General features: G+C 39.0%; 1 protein-coding gene across 1 annotated transcript; it reads left to right on the top strand.

The window, feature by feature from the left end:
• Window positions 1-18: 18 nt before the first annotated feature.
• LOC117289220 (alanine aminotransferase 1-like) lies at window positions 19-25,834 on the top strand. Its single transcript, XM_033770236.1, has 13 exons — window positions 19-675; window positions 6,680-6,769; window positions 14,223-14,331; window positions 17,515-17,648; window positions 18,491-18,604; window positions 19,922-20,051; window positions 20,544-20,623; window positions 21,119-21,252; window positions 21,931-22,039; window positions 22,723-22,788; window positions 23,263-23,418; window positions 24,525-24,637; window positions 25,432-25,834. Exons 1-13 carry the CDS (start codon window positions 400-402, stop codon window positions 25,529-25,531), a joined length of 1,611 nt encoding a protein of 536 aa, XP_033626127.1. The 5' UTR covers window positions 19-399; the 3' UTR covers window positions 25,532-25,834.
• Window positions 25,835-26,058: the final 224 nt, after the last annotated feature.

Here is a 26,058-nt window from a genome sequence, read left to right as displayed (position 1 = left end):
TCCGCGCACTGCCTGCAGTTTGCTGATTGTTTTGGTTCGTCCCATTTTTGAGCATCCACCAAACGGTAGAAATTGTGTTGTTTTGTCATGTTATGACCACTAAACTACCTCAACAAGCTAGTTCATCAGAAGTGTAGTCATCCTAGATCATATACGCTTCATTTTGGACGTGTACTCTGGCTAACTACCCACTTAAATAGCGTGTAAGAGTTGGAACTGAGCGAGAACTTTCCACGGAGTTTTATTAATTTGTCTACCAAAAGGAGCTAGTATCACGTGCGCAGTGACCCCTACCGACCCGACGGCCATTATATTCACGCGTGTCAGTTCGGTGAATTTCAACGTCATTCGATCCTGCATCCTAAAGAATAAATCGCGCCACCACGAAAAAAAAAAAAAATGCAGCGCGCCATTCATGCCAACCGGCTTGTGAGTGTTATATCACCACCGTACGGCGGCCAAGCAGCATCCTGGACTCGAACCAAACTACCGGCATGCTGTAGACCATTTCTTGTCGGTGCAAACATGATGGCAGGCGGTATAAATGGAAGCCAGCCGCCGAGGCGAAAAGTGCTTACGTTAGCCACTATGAATCCCCACATCAAGGTGATGGAATACGCCGTGAGAGGACCGATTGTGGCCAGGGCGACGGAGTTGGAAAAGGAACTCGAACAGGCATGTGTGCTTAATTTTGTTACATTTTTCACCCCATCGCGTGTGTGTGTGCATACTTCATTTTAACACCGATAAGTGATACCCATCACCATGTTTTATTATTGCATACCCATGCAACTACATTCAGTAATAAACTAAATAAGCTGGTGTGATGTGCGTTTAGACATTTTTTTGCCGGCTCATTAAAACAGATACAGAAATAAATGATAATTAATAATATCTATTTCGTGATAAGCTGTCACTGTTGTGTGTATGTAGACAGTGTACACTGTAATTTAATTACTGAGTGTAAATAATTTAATTATCACAAGTTAAACAACCAAGTCCTAGCTAGAGCATGAAGAGTGTGCAAACTAACTACGATAACATTGTTTCTTGCTCATAATTTTTAAACTGTTGTGGGACACACCTGTTTACAAAAAAGTTAGTAACCAATAATACAATAGGCTACCATAAATACGTAATAATAGTATAGTACTGCACATTTTTTTTTCACGAAGGCCCTTGCCTAGTGGTACCTTACCTGTCCTACCCAACCAAGCAAAGCCAAAGGCACTTAAAAACAAAAATATACTAAAACAAAGTCTTAAGTTGTATTTAGTTACCATATGGAGAAAAACCAAACTAGTTGACACAAATGAATTAATAAAGTGAGATCAGAATTCAAAACAACACTACAAATTAAGCCTTGCAATAAACAAAGCTTCATTTTTTAAACTTGGAAAAATTGTTTTGACATTTTTTTTTCAATATTGGTACACCCGGGTACATTCATTTCAAAATGTTTAATGAGAAAGTTAACAGGGTTGCCTGTACTTTTTCGTGACTAGCCAGCAGAAGTCCAGCAGCTTTTTCACTGTAGAGTAGTATTGACCCCCTTGCACGCGCGTCACACGCCGCGACTGGTGGCACGCTCACCATGTTGGTGGTCAATAGGTTTACGTGTAAACGCCGCGTCGCCTAAAATGGGCACTTCACTGAATAACCATGGAATAACACACGTTGACATTGACCACCAAAATGGCGCATCCAAGATTATTCTGATGATGACGTCAGGTGAAATGGGTCAATACAAATTGCTTCGAGTGCTATGGTAAAAACTATCACGGATCCCGAGGTGATGTCCGTAGCGTTCTTTTTTCCCGAGGCGCAGCTAATGAAAAATGGAACGGTCCGGTCCGGGGATCACAGAGGGAGTCAGCGTTTTAACCGTAGATTGAGTACAAGCAGTCAATGTTTCTAACACACCAACAGAATAACACACCCAACAGACTATTTACCATCCTCGAAATTGTAACGTTTGTAATGTTTCAGATACACAGATGCACAACTGGTTGGGTTGAACTTTTAGCATGTTTACATGATTGATGTATCAAATCCCTGACAACAATTGACAAACAATCATCCAAAGACAATCAAAAATAACAAACAGTTTTTATAAAGCGCCTTATATACAGTAACATGTCAACGAGCACTACAAGAGTGCCCTGATCATTTTGGCCAATAACATTCCTGTAATCTTTATCAGTTCCCTGGAGAGTATACAGCCCAGGTTAAGGGGTAGGGTTGCCATGGCACTCCAAAGGCTTTTTGAAACACAATATATCAACCTTAAGCTTTACCCTCACAGTCACCCATTTATACCCCTGGGTGAAGAGAAGCAACCAGCTATGATATTTGTCCTACTCTTAGTATGTTTTCCGATATATAATTTTTTTCCTTTGGACAAAATCTGAAAAGTTGTGATTTAATAGCCCGAAATGTACATTACCCTTGAGTGAAGTCCTTGCACTCAATAAAATATTCATACTTTTTGCCGAGGACCATGGTCCCAATATCATGCCTGAAGCAATTAAAGTGAAGTGTCTTTCTCAAGGACACTTAGTGTCGTGACCGGGATTTGAACCCACTCCCCAAGTAACTAAACCACCAGATGTTGAATTCATTCTCTGAACTGATGCAAGCATTAATTCTCGAATCTAGAGTAGAACAAATTAGCAGTGGAACTTTCCATTATTTTTTGTATGAACATACTATGAAGTGGCCTTAAATTAATGCAACAACATTCATTATTGTGTGTTATCTATTCTTTTGTTTCTTTCAAAAGTTTTCTTAACAATTTTTTGTTTTGTTTTTCGATGAACCAGGAAGTCTAGCCTGTTGATTGAAAAGTTCTTCAGTTTAAGATTCTATGAATTGTAGCAGTCATAATTATGGAGTTTAATCTCTTGGGGATCAACTTGAAACTGAAAGCTTCTGCCAGTTTGACCAATGATGTTCTTTGATTTATGAAACAGCTATCTTGATAAACCAGGGTTAATCACAAACACAACCTACTCCTTTATTTGGCCCAGACTTGTAAACTAATTAAATGTTTGACATAATGATCAGGCATATTATCACAATCAAGAGTCAGTTTAATATTTTGAGTTACATTACATGCTATATAGTATTAGATGCACAAATAACAACAGATTGCTTTGGTGCCCTTGGAATGGACAATAGAAAATTTTCAATTTCCTCGTAGTCATAGGGTGTCCTTTTCCAAGGAGAAAATGCCTTGGTGCCCTTGTCCTTTCAAAAACGACTCATATACGTACAACTTGACTGCCGGATTTGTTTGGTCTTGAATTTACTGGTCTGATGCTAAAATCACTGGCCTTGGGCCTGCGCTCTTAGTGTTAAAGTTGAGCACTGTGACCCATTGATGCACAGCACGGAACACACCCTCCAAACAATACACGTCTAGTCTACTATCATAATTATTATAGAAATATGTCACGGTATTCAGTCAAAAGAGACTATCATTGAATTGAACTGGTAACTGCTCCCCTTGAGGTGGTCACTATAATTTGGTTGATGATTAGTAGATCAATTCCGTGAACTAGGGCAAAAAACCTTGACCCAAAGTGGTTTATGAAAAAATGATTAATTATAAATGTCCCAGCCAGACATACTGCCCACTCACTACTGGGAATTAGAGTGACGTACTGACTGTGGTGAGTGTACTTGGTTTTGTGTTTGTTCCTAGTGACCCACCCAGCAGACTCAAAACAACCTGACAACGACATAAACGGCACCTACATAAATTATAAAATATGGCACCCAAATGGCACTTTATAAGGTTCTGTCTTTTGGAAAGGTGTCTATCAGACTGACTGACTCAAAGTCATCTCTTGTTTTTCCTAAAAATATTACACTGAGTGTTGTTTTATTATTCAATTGAAAAACACAAAGATTACCGGCTGGACTTGTCCAGTCATGAGTTTACTGGCCCCACACTAAAACCACCAACCCTCGGGCAGCCTGAAAAATGTTAAGCCCTACAGCCTGCTCTCAACTGTTTAAAGACACTGGACATTATTATTGGTAATTGTCAAAGACCAGTCTTCTCACTTGGTGTATCTCAACATATGTATAAAATAACAAACCAACCGGTGAAAATTTGAGCTTGATTGGTCGTCGGAGTTGCGAGATAATTATGAAAGAAAAAACACCCTTGTCACACGAAGTTGTATGCTTTCAGATGCTTGATTTGGAGACCTCAAAAAAATTACAAACTTGAGGTCTCGAAATCAAATTCGTGGAAAATTACTTCTTTCTCGAAAACTACACTGTACGTCACTTCAGAGGGAGCCGTTTCTCACAATGTTTTATACTATCAACCTCTCCCCATTACTCGTTACCAAGTGAGGTTTTATGCTGATAATTATTTTGAGTAATTAGCAAAAGGCAGTGGACACTATTGGTAATTGTCAAAGACTAGTCTTCACAGTTGGTGTAGCTCAACATATGCATAAAATAACAAACCTGTGAAAATTTGAGCTCAATCGGTCATCGAACTTGCGAGATAATAATGAAAGAAAAAATAGCCTTGTCACACAAAGTTGTGTGCGTTTAGATAGTTGATTTCGAGACCTCAAGTTCTAAACTTGAGGTCTCGAAATCAAAGTCGTGGAAAATTACTTCTTTTTCAACAACTATGGCACTTCAGAGGGAGCCATTTCTCACAATGTTTTATACCATCAACTTCTCCCCATTACTCGTCACCAAGAAAGGTTTTACGCTAATAATTATTTTGAGTAATTACCAATAGTGTCCACTGCCTTTAAGTCCAGTGGCCTGCTCTAGACTGTTTAAAAAAAAACATTCAATAAATTATAATCCAAACCGTGGTACACGCATGCATGTAATTGCATAGTTTAGTAGATAATATATCAGTTCTTGTATAACTGTAGTTACGATGCACATTTGTGCCACTATCACAACCCATGCGATTAAATGGTTTCAAATGGTTGGTCAACTTGTAGGAAAATGTTTACCAAGCATGCAAAAGAATGTTAATTGAGAAAAGATGCTCAATAAATTTGTTGAAAAGGAAAATGTTTTTGCGTTGATAACTAAAGTGTTGACATTTTAGTTTTGCTCTGTGGTCGTATTAGCCAGCGTCTAGCAGTAGAGTTCATGTCTGACTCCGATATTAGAACGGTAGTCGTCCAAATTAGTGTGTGCTTTAAATATTGTTTTCAACAATATTGTTTTCCTAGTAGGAGAACAATATATTGTTTTATCAGTCCAGACTAAAATTATAATCATGGAATTAGCATTATATGGAAGCCATGGCAATATGGAGACAAATCATAATAAAGCACACACTAATTTGGACGACTACCGTTCTAAAATCGGAGTCAGACATGAGCTCTACTGCTAGACGCTGGCTAATACGGCCACAGAGCAAAACTAAAATGTCAACACTTTAACAACACGCAAAATCATTTTACCTAGCTGAATTTTTGTGCACAGTGAGCGTATTTGTTATAGTGGTTATGGTACTCTACAAACAGTGTACAGTAAAGTGATTGCTCTCGTGCATCCATCATTTATTATGTCCCGAGTGAACAGTGGATTTAAATGATCATGGGACACATGGATGGGATTGGGACAGACTGTGTGTACATATTGCTGAATTATACATTTACCTTGTCAGATGCAAGACATTAGCAGACACTATCGTATAAATGTAATTTCCAATTCAATACAAAGTTGTGTATTGGTGCAAAAAGGTACGCAAACCGAAAATGTAAAGTTTAAATGGAAGCGTGCGTTTGCTATTCAGCTCTAAAAAGTACAGTGCTCAGACCAACTTGTTCCGTTTTGTGTTTACTGGCCCCACTCATAGGCCTACATGATATGCACCTAGCCTGTGGTCTTGTGTTCATTTTTACCCCTTTAAGATCTTGTGTTCATTCTGGAAAGTGCACAGTGGATCAAAGTTTATTTTATAACTAATTTAACAGTGATAAAAAATTACTGAACTGGTTATATTCAAAATCTGCCTCACCCTAGTTCTTGTGCGTTTGATCCATGACCCCTTAGTTTTAAAAAGCCAAATATTTCTCTTTTAACTTTCAAAGTGAAAATAATCCTATAAAGTATGTGTTTGTAAAACATTTGGCTACAGAACTTTTTCAATTGTGATTTTATCCTCCTAATATATTTACTGGACGCATGTCAGTGTTTCAGTGGGTATATTCAGCTCTGCTTTAATGCATTTTGTACCCAGGTTGAATATTTGAGCCAGATTGAAACCAAATAACTTTCTGATGTTGAACAGGTGACAACTTTTGCCAGCTTATCAGCTGATTTTCTCTTTTTCTTTTCAAAACAGTGCCATAGAAAACTGAAACACACTGTACAAAAGTTAAGTGTGATCGGCCATTTCCTCTTTTATTAGAAAGTTGCATATATCTGATTTAATAAGTAGGCTCCAATACTCCTAGATTATTCAATCCTTTATTAATGTAGATTCTGTTGACGTTTTATTTTGCATTCAAAGAGGTTGTCAGGTTTATTTTGAGCTCTGCATACTTTTTACCCTGAAAATTTGAGTCATAGTCTAGTGAAACAAAATAACTTTCAGATTTTGAATTGGTAGGCTTCAATACTCCTCTTTTTCAATCCTTTACTAATGTAGATTCTTATGACATTTTTTGTTTGCATACAGGGTGCTATCAAACCATTTAAAGACATCGTCAAGTGTAACATCGGAGATGCACATGCCATGGGCCAGAAACCTTTGACCTTCCTCAGACAGGTAAATAAATGATGTAGTTCATCATACATGTAGTTGTCGGTGACGCACAAAGAATTCTATGAGCCTAATAAGAATATGCACAGTATACATACGATAGGGGCTCGGGATTATAGCTCAGAATATTTACTAACTTAATAATCTTTACTGATCCTGGATTTTATTTACAAGACCATAATCAAAAGTGTGAAAAAGGACTAAAATCACAATGAGAACACAGTTTTATCATCTTGTTTCGTTCGAAGAAAACACTAAGATAAGAATTATCTCTTTCTTTTCCTTCCTTTTTAAATTTTTTTTTTTTTTATGCAAGTCACCATACACACAAGGCCTGAAGGCCAACTTCAAGGTGTGGGTACAAATTGTTTTCTGTTTCCAGAGGCCCTTGTCACATACTCAAACAGGGTTACCCCTTTTACAGTCCATACGAATGTAGGCTTGGGTATTATCAGTCCGAATCCTTGCCTGTAGTGCAGAAAGCACTACCCCCCTAATTTTACGTAGCAAGTGTCACCACCTGGACTCGTACCCACACTCTGCTGATCAAACACCAGAGCCTGAATCCGGTGGTCTTAACCGCTCGGCCACGACACGACCTTTTTATGGATGATACTAGGCAGGATTCAACTATATGTGCGAGACTCAAAATCAACATTTCAACATCATTATTTTGAGACAAGGATGTTCAGTTGAGCTTACTGGCCTGACACTGAACTCTTTGGGACCAGTAGTCCGGTGGACCGCGTTCCCACTTGAACCACAAATGCGATGATCGGGATCCCGTAACAAGATAAGTTACAGGCGTGAAATCGCTTTGTATATTTTCGTTAATGGTTGAACGGTTGCTGTTTAACCTTTCGAGAAGTCAGATCCTTGTTGCCGTGCGTTGCTATGAACTGTTTCAGTACGTGATGGGGTGTGACGTCTGCGCAAAACAATGTCAACAAAACGATGCATTCTCCAATGTACCATTCGATATCTTGTGTTGAACGCTTAATTGTTTACTCTGCAAAATGTATCAAAGGGAAAAGTCAGTGATAGCAGTCTATGTCTTCTACTGTAGACACAAATAAACAAAAGCCAAACAGCAGACCTACCTGAGTGATACTTTGTTCCTTCAAGTGAGCTAAGCAATTTGTCCTAACATGATAGTAAAGGGCACCTCTACGTGTAGATATATGTAGAAAAGTGTACTGGAATTGGGGCACCAAGGCAGTGACCCAAATGTCCTTATACTTGGTAGTGACTAGCCAGCCGGACCAGTTTGCTTGTCATTTTCACTAGCACAGCCTTTATCTAGCCCACATGTGGTTGAAATTGAAGGATCATGCTTTTCAACACCGAACTGGCCAGTGGGACCAGGAAAGTGTGACTGGTCCTCAGGTCTTGTTTTTGCCGCCATGATGTATCAGGGCCGAAATTGTTGTGGGGACGTTTTTAGGGTCGCATGAAAACAAAGCAATTTTATTTCACTATCATTAGTCTGTAAGTGACCACAGCAAAAGCACAGGGCACCACAGCAAACGCACAGGGCACCACAGCAAAAGCACAGGGCACCACGGCAAATGCACAGGGCACCACAGCAAAAGCACAGGGCACCATGGCAAATGCACAGGGCACCACAGCAAATGCACAGGGCACCACGGCAAATGCACAGGGCACCATAGCAAAAGCACAGGGCACCACGACAAATGCACAGGGCACCACGGCAAATGCACAGGACACCATAGCAAATGCACAGGGCACCACAGCAAATGCACAGGGCACCACAGCAAAAGCACAGGGCACCACAGCAAATGCACAGGGCACCACGGCAAATGCACAGGGCACCATGGCAAATGCACAGGGCAATACACAGGGCACCACAGCAAATGCACAGGGCACCATGGCAAATGCACAGGGCAATACACAGGGCACTGCAGCAAATGCACAGGGCACCACAGCAAATGCACAGGGCAATACACAGGGCACTGCAGCAATTGCACAGGGCACCATGGCAATTGGTGTGGCTGCTGTGGGTTACTTTGAGGCCTGATCAAGGTTGTCGCTTAAAATCAATTCAATTCAACTAAAGTGGCACGATTCCAAGGAGTGCCACACTTCAGAATTCTGCCAAGGGGACAAATATCCAAATCTCAGTGTGAGAGATACCTATTTACACAATACACTGTCTATGCTCTTATTTATTGTAGGTGACACACATTTAAAGTGTTTGTGTAAGTACTGGTAAAAAAAATATATAAAAAGACATTTGGCACTTTGAACCTTAGACCCTTGTTGTTCATCCATACTACCCTGGAAGGTCCTCAAGTAGGTTTAAACAGTTTTTTTCTTTTTTTCTGGGTGCTAATATATTTAAGTTAACCCCCCTGACAAACTTTTGTTGAAAGTCAAAGTCAAAATAAATACAACAAAATGTAGCATTTGAAAACCCCATTGATAAATCTCTTTTGGTTATTTTGATTGCTGAAATCTTAATAAGCCTACAGTACTATGAACGTGCTCTGTTACATTATTACTTGAAACCTATATTGGATTTTTATGTGGATATCACTTAAAAGGTAATCCCCTGGCTGTCGCTTGCTCCCCAGGTTGTATCTTTAACTTGGGTGTGATCCCCAGCTATATGGCAGCAGTAAACCTTTGTGACTGGCTCCCCAATAGGAGACTTTCCAACGCTAGGCGGCAGCAGACATACCGGGTAAATTTCCATTGTTTACGTAGTTCTGAACATGCTCATAATTCTGAGAACAATGGATTTACCCGGTAAGTCTGCTGCCCTCTATCGTCCCAGAAAGTCTCCCATTGGGGAGCCATGCAGTCAAAACAGTATTTACAAATTTGTTGACAATAATAGGGAGAACGCCAACTAGGGCCACATGTAGATAGCTCAAATAGTTGGGTGCCTGCACGTTAACTTAGAGGTTGTTGGTTTAAATCACTTTAAAAAAAATACTGTTGAATGCTGTGTTCTGATTAAAATAGTAGAAGATTGCCTTTTTTTGGCGACTGTGGATAGGCCTAAATTGACTTAGAAAAATTCCAAAAATTTATACATTTAAGGTAACAACCTATTTTTATTTAGTCCAAAATATTTTTTGTAAGTAATTTGTGTATTTGTTTCTGCATTCTACAATGTTGAACTAGTGTAGTAAACATTTGCACAGCTATGCAGATTCTATCAGTAATTTTCCCACGTACTTGTAGTTGTACAGTAGGTGTATGCAGACCGTTGTAGGATTGCATCAGTGATTCGGTGCTATGCAGGATGATGTTTACCAATTATTGATCGCAGTAACGGTTAACTACACAGCTGCTGACGTGGGTACCGTTGATTATTCATCAGATGATGTCATTGCATCCTTATTAAGTAAAATAAATACAGAAACGGTTCATGTATGCACATGCTTGATACTTCACAGAGGCACAGGTTCAAAGGTGATTGCCTCCATCTGGCAGGCATGAAACTTTTCCTCAGATCAGCTGATTTTCTCCTTTTTTTTATTCTCACTTTTGTCATTCAGAGTTGAAAAACACTATACAAAATCATTGACATTTTGTAATTTCCTTTTTTTGTTGGTAAAGTGCATGCCTGGTATGGTCATTGCCTTGGTGCACTTGAAGTTCTCTCCCAGTATAATTTCATAATTTCCTCATACACTAGGGTGCCCTTTACCAAGAACAAAATGCCCTGGTGCCCTTGCCCTGTCAAAAACGAAGCATACAGGCATGTATTCATACTCAGCACATGCATGTACATGTACATGGATCTTATATGAAGCAACTGTTAGTTTGATTTCCAATTGGTTTAGGCCTTAAAAAATCTGGGGGTTTTTTAAAATTAAATTTCCTAAAATATTTATTAGCTTCTACACTATGTGTGCATGTATTCCAGCCAAATACAATATTCCTACCCCCCCCCCAAGGACCAAATACAGGGCTGTATGCTTCATTTTTGAAAGGGCAAGGGCACCAAGGCATTTTCTTCTTGGTAAAGGGCACCCTTGGTGAAATTGCAAATTTGTACAGCTCCTGAGCGTTTCAAGGGCACCAAGGCAATGACCAGGGGACACAGAGGCAATCGCCTTCGTTGCCTCCGTGAAGTATCAGGCCTGCAAATATCATACCAGTGCAAGACTTGTAAACAAAAAGCAAACGATTTTGCTCGCGCTGTTTTCCCTGGCAGCAGTTGCTTTATATATTTCATGGTTTCCGGTTGTACTACCAGCACAAATTTATACAGTGACTGTTTTAGCTTCTTCCGATGTTTGTTACATGTACGTGCAGGTCTTATACTACAAGTTTGCTTTCAGTCAAGCTTTTTCCAGTTTACCTGAATGGATTAACATCTGCCAAATTTAAAAAAGTATTTTTTCTTTATTTTTTTTTTTATTTTATAGAGTGAATGAATGTTTTGTAAGGATTTTGTTTCTTGTGTCAACCAAGGTTTTAGCCAAGATTTGATAAAGGGGTATCCAAATTTGCCGAAAGTTTTAAAACTGGGCGTCCAAAGTGTTTACTTGTGTACATAATTTACATGTAAATGACAGATAAAACAGGGTGTCAAAAAGACACCCAGACAAATCCTCAGGCTAACACAGACATGACAGATGTTGTCAACTGAACCATTTACTTGATCATTATTTATGCACTGCCACAAACAATTATGTGCAGCAACTGTTGAAAATTGTTTAGGCATCATGATAGTCTTCCTACTTTAACCTGATATCTGATTTGTTTACCCTTGGGGAAAATCAGAAAAATTTATGAAATGTGAATGAAAGCCTGAAATGTCTATTAAAGCCTACACTGTGTGCAAATGTAGGTCAACCCTTGTAGGCCGAGAAAAAAAAAAAACATGTTTCACGTCCGGGTTTTTCAAAAAAGGAGGAAGAGGGGCTTTTTATTTTTTATTTTTTATTTCAAGATGGCCGCCATTCTTTGTTAAAATGTCAAATATCCATTGTTTTTTCTACTGCTGAAATACACAAAACATAAATGAAACAATTTAGTCGAGGCATTCAGACAAGACATTCAGATTGTTTTTGCTGAGATCATTTAAAATAACCCTATTTAAAAAAAATAATAATATGCATGTGCATAAAAAAATTAAATAAAAAATTAAATAAAAAAGGAGGCGGCCTGTAAAAAGGAAGCGGGCGGGGACGCGAAACATGTTTTTTTTTTACTTGGCCTAATGTACTTTATAAAATACTCCTACTATTTTCCAAGGACACAATATCATGCCTGTATTGTGCATTCTGAGCAAGCTATCTGTGTCTTTCAGAGTTGAAACCAACGGTTCTTTTCAGAATCACCCCAACTCATCAGGGCCCAATTTCATAGAGCTGCTAAGCACAAAAATTTGCTTAGCATGAGATTTCTTCCTTGATAAAAACAGGATTACCAACCAAATTTTAACGTGATTTTCAGGATGAGCAAACAACAGCTGAATACCAGTGGTTGGTATTCCTGTTTTTATCAAGGAAGAAATTTCATGCTTAGCAAATTTTTGTGCTCAGCAGCTCTATGAAATTGGGCCCAGATATAGTCATTACATGGTGTTACCGCAAACCATTCTATATCGTATAATTTCCACCAAGCAAAGTTTCAAATCCTACTTATCTGTGTCTCATTAAAAAACAGCGAATCAAACTGAAACATGAAAACAATGTTGGCATGTTTTGCAAAGCAAGATTTGTGATTTCTGTTGTAACTGTCCGTTATACTTGAATCAATTTGTTCTTGATGATCTGTGAACATTTGTTTACAGCTTGCTGTCTTTTGTGGTTTGGGGATTTAAGGCAAGCTTTCAGTAAGTACTTGGCCAGCCAAGCAGAGAGATGTCTACAATGAGCTGAATGCCATTGTGTTGATGTTCCCTTCCATAGATTGCATGTCCGGGATGCCTCAATTGGAATGGTTTTGTGGGGCGGGAAGTCAATGGTATTCCTGGAAATACCATCAACCAATGTTAAAAGGGAAATACCAAGGGAAGGGAAGATCCTTTTGCTCTGCATTGTTATCATTTCTTGTAGCCATATAATGGGTTTAAGGAATTGTAAACCCCACAACACAGGTAGCTAAAAACATTCATCTTGAATATTAAGAGTTATTCATAAATACCCCAGACAGTTTCGCTATTCCTATTGGTTGAGAGCGTGTCACGTGGGGGCTATTAAAGGGCTGATAAAGACACAGCTAAGAGCTGTTTGAGACCGGCTGGGTTTGCGTGTTGGGCACGCAAGCTCATGTACGCCTACTTAACTTGCGGGAACACAATTGATAGCTATTAGTATACGTCGCGTAATGTGTGTGTACACGCGCCTATTCACACCATCCTATGCACATAAAACATTTTCGCAAAAGATTTCTTCGCAAACTTTTTTTTTAAATTTGCAAAGTTCGCCAAATAGCAAAGGAAACAAGTGGCAGATTGTCTGAAATTGTGAAGCTGTTTCACCTTTTAACAAAAGGGCATTTATGAATGGGAGTAAAAGAGTTTAAAACATTGCAGGGTCTTAAAGGCCCTCGCCTTCGGCTCAGCAGCCGATTTCAAGAAACTTAACGCAACTTCGTAAGTCCATTTGCGCAACGTTTATGTCAGAAGTTGCGCCATAAACGTTGCGCAAGTGGACTTATGCAGTTGCGTAAAGTTTCGTTAAATCGGCTGCTGGCCTTTATCACCGACCACGACCCTGTTTGAGAACTTGCCGTTACCCTTTTATTCCCTTATTTGTATTTGGAAACAACTGTAACAAAAGTTGCATGGCAGGCATTTCATCTGGCAATAAGCAATTTTTAGTTGAAAATACTTTTTGTTCATCATTGACACAGCGATTCTCAAACATACACAAATAACTTTTAGATAACTGCTACATCAGTGGTTTTCAAGCTTTTTGTTCTTAAAGCCATTATACACTTTCGGAAAAAAAAAAAAAAAAAATAAGTTCACAGATTTACAAATTACTTACAGGGTTTACAGAAGGTAAATGAAATATTATTCCATGAAATGCTTTAGGCCTACTTTTTGAGAAAACATTGAAACAATTATCAATTCTCGACATCGAGTATTACAGATTCATATTAAACACATGTCATGACACGGCGAAACGTGCAAAAACAAGAGTGGGTTTTCCCGTTATTTTCTTCAGACTCCGATGACCGATTGAGCCTAAATTTTCACAGGTTTGTTATTTTATCTAGAGAGAATAGTGAAAAACCGATTACAAATTTTGCATTGCATCGATGCTAAAAAAAAAAATGAATAAAACGCTCACTGAGCGATAAACAGACAGAAATATTTCAAGGGTTGTTTTAAACTATCATCATTAGACCGTGTAAGTTTTATGTAAATCTGTGATCTTCACGATTTTTGTTTCTTACCAATTCTGTAACGTTCCTTTAACAAAAAAAGTTTGTTGACAATTTTTGTTTCATTTCCCTTTTTGCTCAGGTGGTTGCCCTTTGTACGTACCCCAAACTACTTGAAGATAAGAACTTCCCTGAAGATGCCAAAGAGAGAGCCAGACGAATCCTTCATTCTTGCAAAGGAGGAAGTATAGGTATGCTGTGTGTAAGAAGTCTAATATGCCTTCCCTAGTTGGTTTAGTGGTTTCTTCCTCTGCCTTTCACCTCTGTGGACCCCAGTTCAAATCCCACCTTAGACCGGACCCTTGCAAAAGTTATTTGGATGTTCAGTCCCAAGGACTAGTGATTTTAGTGTTGGGCCAGTAAACTCAAGACGGGACAAGTCTGCAGCCGATTTCACGAAACGCTAGGATTAATCCTATCTCGAGTTAGATCGACTAACCCGTCCTAACTTAGGATGGGTTAAATGCGTCCTAACGTCTTCGGATACGGAACTGAACTCGGCCTAAGTTCTTCAGATTAATCCTAAGTTAGGAAGAGTTTGGTGAAATCGACGGCATGTGGTCTAATTCTCGACACAGAAATTCAATTTTGTCAAATTCTTGGTTTGTCATGTTTGTAGCTTTGTCATAGAGCTGATTTAAAAGTAGAAAATATTGCTTTCAAGACACAATTCTGCTAAAAGCAGATATGAGCAGGATACCAGTCACAAATTGTTCTATGTAACATGGTCACGGTGTTTTGGCTGGTACATGCAACCTTAGGGCCTTGTCACACGAGGCAATTTTTACAGGCAACGTGGAGGCAACCATTTGCAGTGCATGATAGCGCTACAGGACCACTTTGGTGGGGCACAAGTCTCTTTTCAAATATTGTCTTACGATCAACGAGAAAAATACGTGAATGCCTTTCCTTCTTGGAGATTGCCTGGAACTGGTTGCTTGTAAATTGCCTCGTGTGACGTGGCCCTTACTCTAGTAAGTAAGCATAATTTTGTTGTGCTTAGTTGCTTTTTGTGATAAGCATAATTTTGTTGTGCGTAGTTGCTTTTTGTGATAAGCATAATTTTGTTGTGCTTAGTTGCTTTTTGTGATAAGCATAATTTTGTTGTGCGTAGTTGCTTTTTGTGATAAGCATAATTTTGTTGTGCTTAGTTGCTTTTTGTGATAAGCATAATTTTGTTGTGCTTAATTGCTTTTTGTGATAAGCATAATTTTGTTGTGCTTAATTGCTTTTTGTGATAAGCATAATTTTGTTGTGCGTAGTTGCTTTTTGTGATAAGCATAATTTTGTTGTGCTTAGTTGCTTTTTGTGATAAGCATAATTTTGTTGTGCTTAATTGCTTTTTGTGATAAGCATAATTTTGTTGTGCTTAATTGCTTTTTGTGAAAAGCATAATTTTGTTGTGCGTAGTTGCTTTTTGTGATAAGCATAATTTTGTTGTGCTTAATTGCTTTTTGTGATAAGCATAATTTTGTTGTGCGTAGTTGCTTTTTGTGATAAGCATAATTTTGTTGTGCGTAGTTGCTTTTTGTGATAAGCATAATTTTTTTGTGCTTAATTGCTTTTTGTGATAAGCATAATTTTGTTGTGCTTAATTGCTTTTTGTGATAAGCATAATTTTGTTGTGCGTAGTTGCTTTTTGTGATAAGCATAATTTTGTTGTGCTTAGTTGCTTTTTGTGATAAGCATAATTTTGTTGTGCTTAATTGCTTTTTGTGATAAGCATAATTTTGTTGTGCTTGCTTGGCTGCTTTTTGTGATTTTAGAAGCAGGTTGAGAAATTTGTCAGAAACTTAGCAAGCAGCAATGCTGATGGTAGGCCCTTTACCTGGCGTTCCACGCGCTAGGAAAAAATCCAGACAGGGACCCTATCAAAAGCTCTTGTTCTTTGGACCCGCTGTCAGTAATATTGGCTGTTTGAACTAGGCTCGGCATTATCCTGAGTGTCTAATAGGTCGTCTGGGTAATTGCATTGTGTGTTACGACATAGAGTTTGTTAACAGGTGAAGCAATTACAATAAGGGTCATGACATCCGTATCTTAGATAAACAGATAGATTGGAATCTGTGGTGGTTTAAACCAACCAGTACAAGTTTTAACCTTTATATTACAAATTGTTATAAAATGTTTACCTGCGAAGAGGGGAGTTTTTGTATTTATTTTATTAGATTTTTTTTTTTTAATACTTCTTCACTGGAACATCGTTCCAAGAGAAAAATAAAGGGAAATAATAAGATACCAATCTTCAAAATAATATAGGCATCGAAGTTGCATGATATTATTGGGAAAAAAAACACCCTTGTCTCGCAACTTTCAGGTGTGCTTGCAGGTTTGAAGACTTTTATTATTTGAGTGAGAATTCTTTTCTTTCTCAAGACTATGCTACTTCAGAGGGAGCTGTTTCTCACAATAATTTATACTTCATCAACAGCTCTCGATTGCTCGATTCAATTAAAAAAACAATTACAACAGTAGACCAGCTCCATATAAAGTTATTAAGAGAAATATACAATACACAATAATTTAAAAATATAAAGATTACTTGACAAAGTGAAAAGGCAGATATTTACAAGTAAGTTTCTATGCTAACAATTATTTTGAGTTCAGGTAATTACCAATAGACCCTATGCACCTCGGACAGCGCACATACTCGGCATCTCCTGTCTGCCATTTTGGGTGTCAAAAACACGCATAAAAGGATAGTACACGTGTTTTTACGCATCTACAAACAATGCGCGTCTACCATTTCTGTCTTGTTGGGGGAAATTTGTTACCACAAAATGGCCGACAGGAGACGCGCGTGTATGTGTGCTGCGCGTTGTGCATAGGGTCTATACATTTAAAGGGATGCTGCGGTGAATTAAAATAAAACAGTTAATTTTGGTGTCATTTATTTCTGATATATGTATTGAACATCAATAAAATGTGTTTTGTTTATTCCCGACATATCTGACTTGCGTAATGACCCTTTTGTGGATTGTTACTGCCCCTACCATCGACGTCACGTCGGGAATTCAAACATATCGTCTGCAAAAAGAGTCTGGTCCCTAACTACACGTGCCTAGGTACCAGGCCACACAGTGCACACGTCTCTATATGCACACAGCCAGGGTGCCCAACAGCTCAGGTTACCGACATGACGTCACGTTTATGCAAGCATTTAATCTCTTGAAAACCAATTTTTAAAATACTTGCGCATTTAATAAAAAATAAATAAAACAAATTCAGGTTTAAAAAGTCATGTTTAATCGTTTAAATGAATAAAAAAAACACTGCAGCCACCCTTTAGTGTCCAGTGCCTTTGAAGGATGGAAATCTCTTTTAATAATATAATACGCACTGAACTAGATGTGTTTTTTGTTGTATGTCGTCAGGTTCTTATAGTGACAGTACCGGTCTGGATGTGATCAGACACGATGCTGCAGATTATATCCAGAGGAGAGACGGAGGTATCCCTAGCAACCCTGATAACATTATGCTGTCAGCCGGAGCTAGCGAAGCAATTAGGGTAAGAGCCGTAACACAAACCTAGTATTAGAATTGGAACAATATATCTTGTGCTTATCGTTTAATTCTTTGGCCCAGTTTGATTTGCCCTGTTTTACTCGTGTTTGTGACTGCAAGTGAAGAAGTTGGAAGCTTCGAAAAAGCAGCAGAGTTATAATGGAAGACTTTTTTATTTGAGTTTGGGTGATAGTTTTAGACCTTTGTAATCCTTTACATATTTAAAATCATTTAATTGGAAATGATAATTTCATAAATGATAAAGTACATGTACATATTGGAAAATTGAAATCAGTGTGACAAACTGAATTGTCAAGACCGAAGGGGGGAAGACTGAGTATACAGTGCTCTTAACACACATCGATGTATGGGTAAAACACAAATATTCTCTGTCCCAAATGCAAATTAAAAGTTCTATAAAAATAAAAACAGATGGAAACATGAGTTAGCAGCATGGAGGTTAAACATGCCCTAATTTTATATAGCTTTTTTAGGCAGAAACAAATCTGCAGGATACCATGGTAGTTTGGCTGGTAACCAGTGTGCTTAATTACTTTTTGTTCTAAAGGCCGAGTCACACTGCAGTGAAAACGAAAACTATAATGATCCTGACGTAAAGACAACGCATTCTATTGATTAAATTGCTCATCGCAGAGTACGCACATGCTCATTAAACCAATATAATGCGTTCTCTGTGCGTCGTGATCATTATCTTTTTCGTTTTCGCTGCACTGTGACTCGGCCTTTTAGCAGCTCTATGAAATTTTGCCCAGGCAGTTTGCAAAAATGTATGCTTTGATCATTTCTTGTTTTGTATGCTGTTTTGGGTTTGTTTTTTTCTGGCAGTGTGTGCTAAAGATGCTGGTCTCGGGAGAGGGTAAAGAGAAGAGTGGAGTGATGATACCAATCCCTCAATATCCACTCTACTCTGCAACGTTAGCTGAAATAAATGCCGTCCAGGTAAGTGGGGTGTGTCTAGGATGGGGGGGGGGGGCGGGGTGGGGGAGTTGGTAGAGAAGGGTTTGGATTGACAGTCTACATGTACCTGTAGATGTACAGATGGTGTATTTTTAATTTCAAAATACAAGAAAGACATCAGAAGATTGCATTTAATTTACATTAATTCAATTAAAATTTCAATTAAAATGTACACAAACTTTAACAATACAAAGCAATGGAGGAAATGGACCGTTAGAAGGCACTAGACAGAGTACACTTGTCAAAAGAATAGTCAATCTTAAATCTGTTTTTGAAATTATTGTGATGTTATTAACGAAAGACTTTCTTCCATGTATAATAATATACACCAACAGACAAGATAGTAAAGATATAGTCTGTAGGCACAACAGCTGCTTCTAGTAGTTCGAGATACGCATGTCACTGTACAAAGCCATCAAGTCAAACTAGGCCAGATTATGTTGTGATAATTATTAAGTGTTGTACTACAGAGCAATTTAACATTCAACTGTACACACGGTGTGTTGATTCAATTTTCCATTATTAAAGATATGATTTCAATCTTACTTTTGGGAAGCTAACATCATTCAACATCATTTAAAACAGTACAAAGATATAAAATTGAAAAACACAAAACCGCTGGACTTGTCAAGTCGTGCGTTATAATAAACTGGCTTGACGGTATACTCAGTAGTTTCCCTAGATCTGTGGGAATTCCACAGTCGAGTCACTCGGGTTGGATTGGAACTCCTGACCTTTACATTGCTACATGTAGATGTAAAGCAGTCGCTCACCTCTGTAGTGTTTTGCCCATTTTTTTTTCACTGAACTGAGGAAAGTACTTAATATACATTGCTTAAAGGCAGTGGACACGATTGGTAATTGTCAAAGACTAGCCTTCACAGTTGGTGTATCTCAACATATGCATAAAATAACAAACATGTGAAAATTTGAGCTCAATCGGTCAACGCAGTTGCGAGATAATAATGAAAGAAAACACCACCTTTGTCCCACAAAGTTGTGTGCGTTTAGATGGTTGATTTCGAGATGTCAAGTTCTAATTCGTGGAAAATTACTTCTTTCTCAGAAATTATGTCACTTCAGAGGGAGCCGTTTCGCACGATGTTTTATTCCATCAACCTCTCCCCATTACTCTTCACCAAGAAAGGTTTTATGCTAATAATTATTTTGAGTAATTACCAATAGTGTCCACAGCCTTTAATAATGTATCTATGTAAGGGTAAAAACAAACTTTACTCTTTATCCCCCAATGCAAAAATTAACATCTAATTCTGGAATCGATTCTGAATTGGTTTGCAGATCAACTACTATTTAGACGAGGCCAAAAATTGGTCGCTGGATGTATCTGAACTTCAGAGGTCGATAGATGAGGCAAGGAAACACTGTACACCTCGATGTATTGTCATCATTAACCCTGGAAACCCAACAGGTAAAGTAGTACGGAAGACTCTCTATAAAAATGGCTTGAAGTGTATGAACTTGTTTCTTAAATGGACACGTTGCCTTGGATAGAGCGAGTTGGTCTATGAAAAGTGTTTGTAACCGTTTGTTGTAAAATGCATATGTTTAGAAAGATGATTCATAAATACCCCAGACCGTTTTGCTATTCCTATTGGTGGAGAGTGCGTCATGAGGGATTGTTTAGTCAGCTGATAATGACCAGCTGGGGCTGTTTATTATGGGGTGTTCTCGGAAACCTTTGTGCGGGTTTGCTCACAACTTCGTTCCCAGGGTTGATTGATCTCCCCGTGCCATTTTAGCCCATGGATACGAGGATGCATTACGTGCACTAATGCATATATCCATAACTTAATCTGAGATCTGTGAGAAAAAAAAATCCTCAACGCACAGATTCTCTTGATTTAAGTTTAGTGTGAAAGGGGCTCATGTTAATAACTCTTAATTATTGTAACCCTTTCAGGTCAAGTTGTTAGTAGGAGCAACATTGAAGATGTCATCAAGTTTGCTCACAAAGAGAATCTCTTCATCTTAGCTGATGAGGTATGTATACGAGGAGAACAGCAGTGTTTGATTTTCTCGGGAGGGAGGACAACAGTAGTGCCCAGAGAAAACCCTTGTGGCATTGGAAAGAACCAATGCGCAACTCTATTCTATGGACTTGGCTTATAATCAAACCAAGGCCACATTGTTGAGAGGCGAGCGCACTTAACGCACTTCGCAATTTATGCCACCCAAAACAGGTGCTCCTAGACTTACATGTAGCAAGTAGGCTGCTTACATATGGTTCCATAACGGCCCTTGTCAAGCTTCAATACTGTGTTTCATTATTAATAGGAGACTTTCCAACGCTAGGCGGCAGCAGACATACCGGGTAAATTTCCATTGTTTACGTAGTTCTGAACATGCGCATAATTCTGAGAACAATGGATTTACCCGGTAAGTCTGCTGCCCTCTATCGTCCCAGAAAGTCTCCCATTAGATGTAGATAGAATTTGATTGAAGTAACGCTATTGATATTGTTGTGGCTTGATTCAGGTGTACCAGGACAATGTGTATGCCAAGGGCAGCCAATTCCACTCCTTCAAGAAGGTCTTAACGGAGCTTGGAGACAAGTATTCCAGTCAAGAGCTAGCATCCTTCCATTCAACGTCCAAGGGATACATGGGAGAGTAAGTCCAAGTCTGTTATGTACTTGTTTTTGTTGCACAGGGCTTGAATTTGGGGGGGGGGGGGGGGGAGTCTACAAGACCGAAAGGGATTTTTGCTCAAAACGTTTACTGAGCAAGAATGGTTCTCACCCGAGTAATATGCCTGTGATTGTTTTTTTCACAGAACTCGGATAAGTACTAACACACATTGTATATGGGTAAAAACCAAAATGAATACAGAATTGTTATAATCGGCAATTTCATAGAGCTGCTTTAAACACAAAAAGTAGCCAAGCACAGCAACATTATGCTTACTAGATTACGGTTACCTGCCCAGATACAATGTCACATACAATTTGTTACTGGGACCCTGCTCATTTCAGCTTAGCAGGAAGTTGTTTTTAAAAGCAACATTTTCTGCGCAAGCAGCTCTGTGAAGATGCATATTATTGAGTGCCTTGAGCATCAATGGGTGGCGTATTGTTTACTATATAAGACAGGCCTGGAATTTCATCTTTGAAAGGCCATTGCCCTTTTCGCAGGACCAGGGCATTGGAGGTAAGGGGCACCAAGGCCAAGACCAGGACCTTGGCCTCCTTGAAATTCCAGGCCTTAAAAGAAGCAACAAATCTTAATGTTATTATTATCAAAGCTGTTAAAATACTCAAGGTTTTATTTCTCCCCCTCCCCCTCCTGAAGGTGTGGTCTCCGAGGAGGTTACTGTGAGATCCATAACCTGGATCCTGACGTCAAATCTCAACTCTTTAAACTCATCTCGGCAAAGCTCTGTCCCACAGTCTCTGGTCAGGTAAGAATGAGACATTTGACTTGGAATTTGTAGTACCCTGTTTGTAGGTCATCATGTCACATATTTGCGGCATGTAAAAGGTTTTCATTACTCATAGAGGGTGCGTTCAATTAGCTTTCCTGTGTCGACCCGCGGTGCTCACACGGGTGAGCCCCTGACAAGAGCTAATGGAATGATCACTCACCCTCTAGTGGTGACGTCATGCACCTCGGGCAGCCCTTAAGCGACCCAGTGACCCTTTCCACAAGCAGGGCACTGGGGGCTGACCCTTGTGAGCCCCTGGAATGAGGTCAAAGCTATTTGAACATACTGGGGGCAGACCTGGGTCAACCCGGGGAGGCTAATCAAACACACCCATACATGTACATACATATAAGGCTTTTCTTATTTAAAAGTTATTCTTAAAGCCCTGGAGTCTTTACCAACAAATCTGAAAGGCAAGTCCAAAGTGAACATATACCATAGTGAGTGGTAAAGAGCACTGTACTCTAGCTCTAGCGGAACAATTTTGTTTGGGATTCGCAAACATTGAAACAACTATCTTTGTTCGGATACTGGCTGAGGGAACAATTTTATTTGGGATTCAAAAACACTGTAAAGTAGAAGGAATCTTTTTTATTCTACTTCATGATGCATTTACTATTCCTCTTGACCTAATAGTGAATTTTTGTGTTGATAAGCAGGCCGTGATGGATGTAGTAGTCAACCCACCGAGGGAAGGAGAAGTCTCATATGAATTATTCGCTAAGGTAAAACTACCACTAAGTAATCCTGTATTATTGTATGCAGGGCTGAAAATTGATTTTAACGACCAGTTTTCCCGGGCATGACTTCAGCCACTTATAAAAAAAAACTATTCTGCTTGATTTACAGTGTATTGTTGAAATATTTTAGATTATATGTTGTAAAATTTACCCAAGAATATTTTAAGCTAGTCGAAGAACTCACTTCGAGGTAGTGAAGTTAATAACGAGATATCCCCTCGATCCACTGAGCAAAAGCAGTAGTCCTGGCCATCTGCGGTAGTAGAATATAAAGCACGACAAGTTCTCAACAGAACTAAAAATCTACACATGGTTTAACGGCAAACTAATCACCATGCAACGCCTCAAATCCCATACACTTTCCTTTTTTCCCCATTTATTAATAAACTGCAATTGCATGCCAGCAGTGCATGATTATTTGGGTTCAATCAAATATTATTGTGGTTTTGATTCCTGCAGGAGAGAGCTCACGTGTTATCGACGTTAGCGGAGAAGGCAAAGATTGTTGCCGAGGCGTTCAACTCCGTGGAGGGAGTGACCTGCAATCCGGTCATGGGTGCTATGTATTCCTTCCCGAATATCAAGCTTCCTCAGAATGCCATCAATAAGGCCAAGGTACGTATGAGTGAAACACTATGTGGACTTAAAGACACTGGATACTATTGGTAATTGTCAAAGACCAGTCTTCTCACTTGGTGTATCTCAACAAATGCATAAAATAACAAACCTGTGAAAATTTGAGCTTGATTGGTCAATGGAGTTGCGAGATAACTATGAAAGGAATAAACACCCTTGCCACACGAAGTTGTGTGCTTTCAGATGCTTGGTTTCGAGACCTCAAATTCTCGAAATCAAATTCATGGAAAATTACTTCTTTCTCAAAAACTTTGTTACTTCAGAGGGAGCCGTTTCCCACAATGTTTTATACTATCAACCTCTCCCCATTACTCACAATCAAGAAAGGTTTTATGCTGATAATTATTTTGAGTAGTTACCAATAGTGTCCACTGCCTTAAAGCACGTCCACACAGTTGAGGAATAGCATTTTCCCTAAGTGTACAGAACAAAGGAATGCCCACAGAGTGAATGCAATAGTATGTGCTATGAATGTCCGTTAGTGTAAATTTGGATGCGAGGGCAGGTGGGAGGCGGGCAAGGCGTGTATCTAGGGGTTATAGATGGGTTGTAATATGAGTCAGCAACTGCCATCTTTGATGTAAAACAATGGAAAAGTGTACGTGCTGCGCGTGACTCTCAGCCAATGGTACATGAAGCTCTTCACGCTTGCATAATTCATCAAATATGGCGATTGATGACGCCTATTGCAATCCCTCTACTGCAATCCCCTCTATTCACGAGCCTTGAAGTTTAAGATCACTGCAACAAGCACCTCTGGCTCCCTAGCAAAAGCCACCTACTTTTGCTTCTACTTGGCTGCTTAGGACAATGTGTCCCTTGGCTTCCTTGGATAACCATACCCATTCCAGTCTGCTTGTCGCTAGTTGCTCTGCCTCATGAAGTGGAATTTGGACATCTTCCTGGACTTAATCCTTGCAGTGCAATAATGGGCGTCCTCGTTGGCGTTGTGTATGAAATCATTCAAGTAGACCTGATTAAGTAGCCTGTAGGCGGGCATTATGATGCCATTACAATTTTTGTATTATTTTTTTTGCTTTTGTGAATGCAAAATATTTATTGGTTTTGTTGTTGTGTATTATTAGGAGATGAATAAAGCACCCGATGTGTTCTACGCTGAGCATCTTTTGGAGGAGGCCGGTATTTGCGTGGTGCCAGGATCTGGCTTCGGACAGAGACCAGGCACCTATCATTTCAGGTAAATCACAAAAAAGTGTTGTGCCATATACATTTCTTGTGACTGGTATTTAGCTGTTTTTTTTCTTAGCATAACAAGTGAGTGGAGTATTGTCCGGGAATCTAATTTTACTAAGCAAGGAATTTTTTAACTGAAGCAAATTTTGTGCTTAAAGGATTTGGGTTTTGGAAAAGCGTTTGTAACCGTTTGTTATAAAATGCATATGGGTAGAAAGATGTTGTAAAAGTAGAATACAATGATCCACACAAACTTGCCTCTAAATTGCGCGGTTTTTCTTTTACCTTGTCGTCTAACACGGTTTATGGGATTGAAATTTTTGAATCCCATAAAAAGCCGACTGTGTTAGTTCGCAAAGCAAAGGAAAACCACCCTATTTTGTGGCAGATTTGTGTGGATCATTGTATTCTACTTTTAATTTTTTGTTTCCAACCGTATGCATTGTATAACAAACGGTTACAAAAGGCTTTTTACAGAGCAACTTGTCTGATCCGAGGCAACATGTCCCCTTTCAGGAGCTCTATGTAATTGGGCCCTGATGTTACTAAAAGGTGGAAATGCAATCAATTCAACATACCTGATAAACTTGGATCCTAGTTTTAGACATGTTTTGTTACTAGTGACCCTCAGCCCCGTGCAAATTTATGTCAGTTTTTCTCAGCCAGCTCAAATCCATTTTATTCACTTCGTGATTCTCTTCATAACCATTAACTTATGAACCAAGCTTTATTGAAAAAAAAAAAACGCATTCTTTCAACAACAAATGTTCACCTGGTTCTCTCTCTCTCTCTTGACAGGATGACAATCTTGCCGTCTGTGGAGAAGTTCAAGGACGTGATGGAAAGATTCAAGAAGTTCCATTCCAGTTTCATGGCGAGATACACGGACGAAGACTGAGAAGGCCATAGTAGTCAATCTGATTAAACCACTCTAATGTAAAAACAAAAAACAAAAACAAAACAGACAATTCCAACCAACGAAGGTACCTGTTTAATCTGAACCTCGATTTCGTATAGACGGTAAGCACAAATGCTCAGCATAAAAATAGTGTTAAGCATTTAAGGAAGTTCCACTCCAGTTTCATGGCAAGATGCATGGGTGAGGACTGAGATCTCCATAGTAGTAAATCTTAAAGACACTGTCAGGACACTATTGGTAATACTAAAAACTTATTTTTGCCATAAAAACTCACTTGGTACAGCAATGGAGAGCTTTTGATGGTATAAAACATTGGGAGAACTGGCTCTCTCTGAAGTAATGTAGTTTTTGAGAAAGAGGCAATTTCTCACTAAAATATTAAAAGACGTCACCTGAAGGCACCTGAAACCACACAAACATGTGCAACGAGGGCGGTTTTTCTTTCAATATTCCTTGACAATGTTATGATTTTTTGGTTGGTGACTTAGTTTGTGCTCAGCAAGATT

The sequence above is a fragment of the Asterias rubens genome, chromosome 4 (assembly GCF_902459465.1).
Source record: "Asterias rubens chromosome 4, eAstRub1.3, whole genome shotgun sequence".
In the NCBI taxonomy this organism is placed as follows: Eukaryota; Metazoa; Echinodermata; class Asteroidea; order Forcipulatida; family Asteriidae; genus Asterias; species Asterias rubens.
This window is presented reverse-complemented; position numbering and strand designations above follow the sequence as displayed.